Source organism: Ictalurus furcatus, chromosome 24 (assembly GCF_023375685.1).
Source record: "Ictalurus furcatus strain D&B chromosome 24, Billie_1.0, whole genome shotgun sequence".
NCBI lineage: Eukaryota > Metazoa > Chordata > Actinopteri > Siluriformes > Ictaluridae > Ictalurus > Ictalurus furcatus.
The window spans coordinates 3,462,781-3,472,511 of NC_071278.1; the positions used below are offsets into that span (position 1 = coordinate 3,462,781).

The following is a 9,731-nucleotide window of genomic DNA, read 5'->3' on the forward strand; positions in this document are numbered from 1 at the left end:
CTACTAGTAACTGGTTTGCATGGTGACCGTGGTGTTACTGTGCTTGATCGTCCAGCCGACTCGCCTGACCCGAACCCCTATAGAGAATGTACGAGAGACACCAGACCCAACAATACAGACGAGCTGAAGGCCGCTATCAAAACAACCTGGACTTCCAGAACACCTCAGCAGTGCCACAGACTGATCGCCTCCATGCCACACCGCATTGATGCAGTAATCCATACAAAAGGATTAAAGCCCCGACCGAGTATCGAGTACATAAATTAACATACTTTTCACAAGTTCGACATTTCTGTATTATAATTTCTTTATCCTAATATTTTTGAGATACTGGATTTTTGATTTCCATGGAGCTGTAAACCGTAATCATCCAGATTAAAATAAAAAAAGTCTCGAAATATTTAACTTTAATGTGTAATGAATCTAGAATATACGAAAGTTCCAGTTTCAAATTAAATTACGGGGGAAAAATTGTGAAAACTTTTCCACAATATTCAAATCTTTTGAGACGAATCTGTACAGCATACAATAGTACAACTCTTGTATTTTTTCTAATTCCTCCAGTCCGGTAGGTGGCGGTAATGCACAGTAAATCTATGTGTCGCCCGCCATGAGGAAAGAAAACGACAGCGAAGAAGAAAGAAGGCGTTTGTTATTAACAGCGCGCGAAAGAAAAATGGCGGAGCTGCAAAATCAGAGGTTTGAGTTGTTCGTATTTGAGTCGCGTTCATTTTTATTATTTTAATAAATGTATATATATTTAAAAAGATTTTAATACATTTTGTTCATTTTAACACGTTTATTTCGCTGTTATTAAACCTAGCTGTAGGTATTTGCTAGCTTTGCTGATGTCTCTAAAATGTCTGCCAGGCCACGTAAATAATTAAATGCGTTATTTTAAATCGAATGTAATCACACAGCATTTTCATGTCTTCTGTCTTCCACAGGTGTCAGAGAGACGATGGACTTGACACGGTATGCGATTCGGTTCATCAGTGTTGTACAGCTCTGTTCAGGGGAAAGTAGTTAATGTATGGTCAGAAAGTCGCCGGAAGCCCCACGTGACGTCATACGTAATTAGCATATTCAGTGAATTGTCATGATCGTTTGCATATCGATACCTGTTTTTCTGAAGACTATAATAGAGTTTTATCAGAATAGAAAGCAGTACATTATAACTGTCTCTTTATAGAAAAATGGTCACAATGACACAAACACACACAATATTTATAGAGCTATGAAGAAAGCAGACAAAATTAAACTGTGAAAGTGAGGAGTTGGGGAATAGACATGAAGGAAATAGGGATTGAATAACTCACTCTGCTTACTGTAAATATCACCAAGGACAAAGTTTTTAAAATAAAGACCTGCGAAGACTTTGGATGATACCAACGTATTAATAGTCACAATCATAAGCTGTACATGTGTTGCTCCTGGGGTAGCAGTGGGCCTGACCCGTTCTGCTCTCCGGGCCGGCCTGGTGCTGGTGTCCTGCTTCTGGAGTTCTCGTCGCTTGGGAGGTGACTCGTTGTTGCTGAGGATGGCCCCATGTGGACAGCCTGGGGACACGCTTGGAAGACGTGAACATGGCATTGGACCGCAGTTGATGTGGGCAGTTTTGGTGCGGTGACGGTTTTGCCACAAACAGACTTTGCGCTCGGGTCTCCATCGGTTTACGGTTCATCATGACTTCAGCGGAATAGATTTCATGTTGAGACTGTGGTGAATTTCCTGAATACACAGTTGCACTTTTTGTTTTTATCGTGTAGCACACAGTGATCGAAGGGAGTTATTTATAATTGCACTATCCGGTGTCACCCGGATGAGGTTCCCTTTTGAATCTGGTTCCTTTCAGGGTTTCCTCCTCATATCTTCTCAGGGAGTTTTTCCTCGCCACTGTCGCCTCTGGCTTGCTCAATAGGGATAAATTTATCAATTTAAAATTTAGATCTGAGATGTATATGTTTCTGTAAAGCTGCTTTGTGAGAATGTACATTGTTAAAAGTGCTATACAAATAAAAATGAATTGAAGAATAGAAATACATGGGTGAAACAGGCAATAGTGGGCAGTGAGGGGTTGTTCTGAATCAACGATGGTGATCAGTGATTGGTTGCTTGGAAACAGTGATGATCAGTGATTGGTCATTGACCAATCTGCTCATTGACCAATACTAACATCTGCTCAGTGATTGATCAGTCGTGATCAGTGATTGGTCGTTGGGAACAGTGGTGGTCAGTGACTGCTCGTTGAAAAATGGTGATCAGTGATTGGTCGTTGGGAACAGTCGTGGTCAGTGATAGGTCATTGGGAACAATAGTGATTGGCCGTTGGGAACAGTGGTGGTCAGTGACTGGTCGTTGGGAACAGTGGGGGTCAGTGATTGGCCCTTGGGAACAGTGGTGGTCAGTGATTGGTCGTTGGGAACAGTGGTGGTCAGTGTCTGGTCGTTGGGAACAGTGGTGGTCAGTGACTGCTTGTTGGGAACAGTGGTGGTCAGTGACTGCTCATTGGGAACTGGTGGTCAGTGACTGCTCATTGGGAACAGTGGTGGTCAGTGACTGCTCGTTGGGAACAGTGGTGGTCAGTGATTGGTCGTTGGGAACAGTGGTGGTCAGTGATTGGTCGTTGGGAACAGTGGTGGTCAGTGACTGGTCGTTGGGAACAGTGGTGGTCAGTGACTGGTCGTTGGGAACAGTGGTGGTCAGTGACTGCTCGTTGGGAACAGTGGTGGTCAGTGACTGGTCGTTTGGAACAGTGGTGGTCAGTGATTGGTCGATAGGAACCTTGGCTCATAAGCACAGCTCCATCAGGCTTTACGACCCTGGTATCAGCAGCGGTGTGATGTGAGCTGGAGAGCTGTATCGCGTGCACGATAGTTACTAACATCTCCTCAGAACATCTCCAGGTTTTCCACCAAGTTCTTTTTTCTTTTCTTTTTAAATGAAGAAAGGAACTTGTCAACAAAGTCTCCAAGTTGGCAACACTGAACTCCAGCTGTCAGGTTATTTGACTCCGCTCACCGATAAGAGTCGGCTATTGGGACATTTTTATCGACACCAGACGAACTTAACGATATTACGACCAGTGATCGTGTCTCGGATCTTACTCAAAACTTCTGTTTAACCCAATAGCGTTACTGTGCACTGTATTTTATGAAATCGATTTCATTAATTGGAAATACAGCAACAGATACAGTAAGCGTTCCTGCGTTAATGTCACCGTGCTCGGGTGTCTGTGATCTCATTTCCACTGAAGCTCACAACTGGTCCCCTCCCGTAATACCCTTAACTAAATGCAGTACATCTTTACAGAATGGCAGATCCTCCATATCGTACTGTTTTATACACACTAACAGCTCAGATGTCGAAAAGACCTTTCTATGGAAGCATTTTGATTAAATTGCACTGCAAGATCATAATCATTGCCTCAGAAAATGAAAAAACAACCCATATACCGCTCGAAATTCTCACTCGACACGTCACAAACTAAAAAACGTCAAATTTTATGACAATTATAGGGCGAAATTTTATGTTCATGACCCTCAAATTAATCTAATTTACGTGCTGTTGAACTATTCCGTGCTTTAGCCTCTTCTTTTTTTCCCCCCACGGATCTAGGGTACAGCAGAGGACGTTTCACAAGGGACCAAAAGACAATTGGACAGAACCCAGAGTCCAGAACCTCCCCCGAAGTCTCCTCGCACTTCATCTCCCGCAGCAGTCGTCGCTCTTTTAGAAGAGAAACGGCCAGAAGACCAAGATGCAGCTCATGCAGACGTCACGCCGAGAGAGACGACGACTGACGCGTTCGCCGCTCCTGATCTCAGCCCTCGCTCACGGAGAAAATCCTGGAGGAGGTCGACTAGAGGCAGGGCGTCGCTCCCTGCCATCCCCAACACCTCCCAGTGTGAGTCCACGTGGTTTGTTCTTCACATTAGGTATGGAAAGAGAGAGAGAGTCACTCAGTCATACGTAAACGGAGGATTATCTCCGAATGAAAGCTGTCGTCGTGGTGACTTTGAAGACAACGCCGCCGGCTGATAGTGTAATCTGTAGTGTAATCTTATCTTCTTTACTTTTCACACTGTTCTTCAGCTCTGTGCAAATCCATCAGCCTGGACCTGAGTGATGAAGAGAGGCTGGAGAAACTCATGGAAGCGGCAATGCAGGTGATTTGGACTTGTATCCGGATGTGTGAGGATCACGGCGTCAGGTTTAATGAGTAGTTAAATAGTTTAGTTAATAAACGCCATAAATTACCAAGCGTGATCACAGCACAGCCGATTTACCTCTTGCCACGCCCACAAAACGCCGTACAAAGGTCACAGAGAGCTGAAAGCTGTGAAAGAGCGCCTCCTCAGTGCAGGATGTGTTCAGCCTTCCAGTAATGCAGCTCAGCCACCGCAGTGCACCGACTACCGTAGATGCACACCAGCACTTCCTCCTTTTACAGTGTGCCATTACTTTTATCCTGATCGTACGGTTCGTTTTATACGTCGTTTATTTTGGAATCGCTTTCTTTCAGGTCGTTGATTTGAAGCGGATGGCCGAGTTTCGCAAAATGTTCGTTAAATCGTCGTGTGATGAAATGAATGAAGAGATTTAAAGTTAACAGCGTAATCTGTATATAAAATCCCAGGAACCCGTCACAGATTATACGGTTCTAAGCCGATCAATCGAGGTTCATATTAGGTTATCATAAACATTATTCATGTTGTTATTGTTATGAATATTAGAAAAAACACTTCACAGAAACACATGACTACATGTGATATTCATTTGTCATTTAGCAGATGCTTTAATGTGACTTTTTTGTCCTCTCTCTCTCTCTCTCTCTCTCTCTCTCTCTCTCTCTCTCTCTCTCTCTCTCACTCTTTTCTCGTGTGTGTGCACGTGCATAGGTTACAGTGAAGAGGCTGCAAAATACACTGCGTACCATCCCTGGTGCTGATTTGGAGGCATTTCAAACACAAGGTACTCGATTGTTTATTCTTAGGGTTCTTAGAGTCGACAAACATCAAGTGACATGTTTAGTTCTGGATTAATTTTAAGTTGAAGGATTAATTTCCTTTAACAGCACACCACCAGCTGTTATATTCCTTACTTCATTTATTCCCAGTATTCACTTTTGTTGGAGGTCTTTGTAGTTTTGGGAGGGGGGGGTTTTCACAAACATGGCAACGGAAACCATTTTATTCGAGTTATTAAATATTTATTTATTTATTTATGTTTTCTTGTAGTTGACTCCCTGCAGACTGAGTGGTCGAGTATGGCTAAAACCATCAGTGAAGAAAGTCAGCTGTCGTTCTCCAGCACCAGCAGGTAACAGTGATGTTAGTAATTATGCCTTATAATGCAGCTTTGTCCCCCACCCCCACTTTAATTAAATTACCGGAGAACCTGTGAAAAGCCCTTTTTGTTTAAAATTCTGTTTGCATTGGATCTCAATCTAATGCGCTAGTAAATGCGGTCCTAAACATAGCTCATTTTAAACCGTCTGTGTGAACCTTTTGAATCCGCGCTCGTACGGATTGAACTCGGTGTCCGTTTCTGTACAGCGATCCTGCTATTCAGAGAGCCATCGAACGTGCAAAGGAGGACCTGAACAGGTAGGACGTTTCTTAAACTGATTACCAGGGATGCGCGTGTCTATTGGTACTCGTCGATACCGATACCGGCTGAAGTAGCAGCCACAAAAACCACACACACACGACTTGTTCTTTAGAATGTAAGCAAGGATGTTGTTTGGTTTGGGGTTGTTTTTTTTTTGTTTGTTTGTTTTTTTTTGTTTTTTTTTAAAGCTACGCTGGATCGAGCAGAGTTGCAGATGTATTGTAGGAAGACGCTGTAGTTCCTGCTCTTGATATTTTCCCAGAGCACAGTTTGCAGTCTGCTTTGATCGATTGCCATCATTAGTCGCCAAATATGTCGCTATCATTTCGCGTCATTTACGACACGTAGTGCTGTAATCAGATGCTTGTAGCAGAGCATTTTATTTATTTATTTATTTATTTATTGGCGTTCTATTTTTATTTGAGTTTATGTGTTCACATCCTTCCGTACTTTACAATTTCCACCCTGGAGATACTGATACGAGTATCTTTAAGCGCACAAATCGGGGGGTATATATATATATATATATATATATATATGTATAATTTCTCATAGAGAAGCCCTTGTTCTTGGATGGAAACCTGGTGCTAGAATCCGTCTCGAAGCGCCATTAATGTTCACCTTAACCCCGATCTTTCCACTGAGTTTTATTAACGCTGTACAATCACTGTTTAAGGTTGCAGGCTGAGAGTTTGTCCTGGGAGTCGCTCCTAAATAAACATCGCTCCAAATCGGAGGAGTTGGCCAAGTGAGTGTGAGCACACTGCCACACACACACACACACTAATCATATACAGCAGTTTCCACTTGAATCCCTTTAAATCCCCTCCATGTTGTGATGTGTATGATGTGCAGAAGAGTGGAGGAAGGACAGGAGAGAGGTGTGAAGCTGGACCCGTCCTGCCTCGCTCAGTCCTCTCAGAGCAAACTGATCCTGAATAAACCCGATTACCACGCAGTGCTGCAGAGACAACAGAGAGTCCTCAACACTATGGAGCTGGTGGTGAGAACACACACACGCACTCACACACACACACACACTGCGATCACGACAACACCAGCGTTACACTCACTTTAAGCCTCATAAATCATCTGCTTTTATAATTAACGGCCCCTTATTCTTAAAAGGCACAACTGTATCGATTCAGCAGAGGATTTCAGGAAGGGAAGGCTTCAGCTGTTAACTTTCCCCCCCAGCGCACTACACCATTACGCCAAGAATACATTTCTGGAAATTCTAGGTGAAAAGCACGTCTACTTTGAAGATGCTAAAAATATTAAATTATTTTTATTTATTTTGAATTTTTTTTTTTTAATCACAACATAATAATTCCCATAGTTCCATTTGTCTTACTCCAGAGTTTTGATCTCTTTTTTTTTTTTAATTATTATTCTAAAATGACAGACAGGAAGTGATCTATGTGCTAAATATGTTCACAAGGGTTACACAAGCAGATTTTACACCTGGACCGTTGCCTGGCGGACATGTTGATTCAATAATCGCACACAGGGAGAGGGAGGGAGAGAGAGAGAGGGGAAAAAAAAACATTTTTTTTGGTTTGTATGTTTAAACTTGACCCACTTCAGGGTGGCGTGACGCACCTCCATGCTGTAACTATAACTGGATGAAAGTAAAACAGTTTTTAATAGTCAGACTGTTCGATCATTTCCGAATCAGAAACACACAGGTATGTGGAAACACCGACGAAAACCGCGTAAAATAATCCTCCAACTCTTCTAACACGCCGCCAGAAAACAGCCGTCTTAGCAAGCGGGAAAATATCTCGAGTATAGTCTAATGTATCCAGTGTTTCCTTATTATAGGATTACAATAAACCAAATAAACTTATTCCTAGACTTTGTTTATACTGTTTTCAACCTTTCAATGTTCTTATTCTACTTTCAGATAGTTTTGCTTTTCTTTCTAATAATGATTGCATATAATTTGCCAATAGAAGAGTATTTCAAGCTTGAAATGAATAAAAAAATGTCCAGGAATAGGTTTAATAATCTTACATTTGGCTTATTCTAAGCTTATAATTGGAAGTACTAGCTAAATCCAAATCTACGCAAGATATTTACACTCGCTAAGATGCCGCCCCCCAACCGTTTTTTTCATCAGTTAAACATATCGGGAGAAAATAGAAACTAGGCAGAGTTGAATAATATTTTAACTTGTATTTTAGCTTGTCCTGTGAGAAACACTGGAAACAATATGCCGCATTAATATCTTTATCAGTAGAGGACGAGGACTATGGCTACGCTGTCGTCTCCTCCCTGGAAATTCATAAACTCGTTCCGTTCCCCGGTCCGGATTAAGGCACTTCACTAGCTAATTAGCGTGCGGTGTTATTACTTTGCCTAAGCTAGCACATTTTAGGTTTCTAAGCAAACTCATGGGGCTGGAGCTTTAAATTACCCAGCGGGCTAGCTAAAGCGTTTACGATTCGCCCACTCCTGCGTACATCTTCCTCACAACCGGTACTCTGTTAAAGATTACACAACACTAAATGAGTTTTCCTTTAAAGAGAAAGGGCAGTGATGAGCGGCTTTAATTCTTACTGGGACAAAGCTAGAAAAACGTCTGGGGCTACGAACGCAGGCTGGTGGATATCTGGATCGTTAAGGTCATTTAAAAAATGATAGTTGTTCTAGGTCTATATGCTCTTCTTTTTTATATATATATATATATATATATATATATATATATTATTGCTTATTTTTATTAGTTTTCATCATAACCGCAAAATTCAAAGTCAAGTTAGATTCATTAAGATAGAGTTAACTACAAAATACACATTAAAACAGAAAGGAAAAAAAAAACTAAATTATACAGAGCTATGAAAGTTTTCAAAAAAATAAATAAAAAAAGTGTTCGAGAAATACACAAATGAAAATGTGTACAGATAGAGAGTTATATTTTATGTAGACGTGGTTCAAAAGGATCGTTACAGGTCCAAAAAAGTTTCCCAGGTCTTTGGTTTTATTTCTTAAGCCTTTTTTAAAAAATTTTATTTATTTATTTATTTATTTATTTTTAAAGAATTATGTTAAATATTCAGTGTGTAGTGTATCATTTTATAGTTTGTTTAAAGTTAATAGTCTGTTTAAATAGTTGCGCAAATGTTGGAGGGTGTCAAAAGTTTAGACACACCCATTCTTTATTTTTATTTTTCCACATTTTATAATAATAATAATAAAGTTATCAAAACTCTGGAGTAACACCAGTGGACCTATGGGAATTATGTCATGATTAAAAAATCCAAAATAATTCCTATTTTAGCATCTTCAAAGTAGACGCCATTTTCACCTAGAGTTTCCAGAGATGTATTCTTGGCGTTTTCTCACCCGATGTCTTGAGGAATTTCCCTGAGGTGCTTTTTAAACAGTATTAAAGGAGTTCCCACCGACGCCGATTTATTTATTTATTTATTTTCATTTCTTGCAGCCCCCAAAAATATGCATTATGGTGCCCCTATGTGTCTTGGATCTATTGCATTTAAATAATAATAATAATAATAATAATAATAATAATAATAAAAAATGGTGCTTCCTTAGTTAAAAGCATCTGTGCTTGAACAAACGCTGACTATCCATGTGGTTGTGTTCGTAGTTGGAGTCTCAGTGCATGATGATGAGGGCGCTCCTGTCCTTCCAGGAGGACTCTCAGTTACTGGTGCAGGAGACCAGCGCCCGACTGGGTGAGGAACGCTTTTTGGAGAAAACGTTTTCCTGTTAGAATAAAGCGATATGGCACTCAAGGGCATTGCAGTGATTTGATCACGGGGGAGTTCTTTCTTGGGCACGAAGAGAAGCCTCAAATGGTTTATTACTTTTAGGACAAGATAATTAAAACAATATGATCAATTATATGAGTAATTTTAATCATTTTTTTGGCAATAAACAGCAACATAATAAACTAAGGTTAGTGTATTCAGTGGAGAGAGCGATTCGTTAAGTGTGACATGATCACACTGATGTATTATATTTTTTATATATATATATATATATATATTAGTGTATGTGTAACTTTTCAAACTTGACACTTTTTTTTTTTCTTTTTAACCGTAGCTCGAAGCGCAGGATTCCAGGATCTCCCATCATCCCCGGTGAAGACG

The 9,731-nt window shown here is 40.7% G+C and overlaps 1 protein-coding gene across 1 annotated transcript in view; it reads left to right on the forward strand.

Annotated features, from left to right (window-relative positions):
• Window positions 1-652: 652 nt before the first annotated feature.
• Window positions 653-9,731, forward strand: part of LOC128600691 (kinetochore-associated protein DSN1 homolog) — an 11,480-nt gene continuing 2,401 nt past the window's right edge. The window contains exons 1-11 of the mRNA XM_053613346.1: window positions 653-699; window positions 948-975; window positions 3,619-3,907; window positions 4,096-4,169; window positions 4,902-4,974; window positions 5,241-5,322; window positions 5,559-5,609; window positions 6,290-6,361; window positions 6,469-6,616; window positions 9,227-9,314; window positions 9,685-9,731. The exon at window positions 9,685-9,731 is cut by the window's right edge and continues 2,401 nt beyond it. Coding sequence (XP_053469321.1) covers window positions 677-699; window positions 948-975; window positions 3,619-3,907; window positions 4,096-4,169; window positions 4,902-4,974; window positions 5,241-5,322; window positions 5,559-5,609; window positions 6,290-6,361; window positions 6,469-6,616; window positions 9,227-9,314; window positions 9,685-9,731 — 975 coding nt within the window. The 5' untranslated portion in view covers window positions 653-676. The remainder of the gene's footprint in view (window positions 700-947; window positions 976-3,618; window positions 3,908-4,095; window positions 4,170-4,901; window positions 4,975-5,240; window positions 5,323-5,558; window positions 5,610-6,289; window positions 6,362-6,468; window positions 6,617-9,226; window positions 9,315-9,684) is intronic.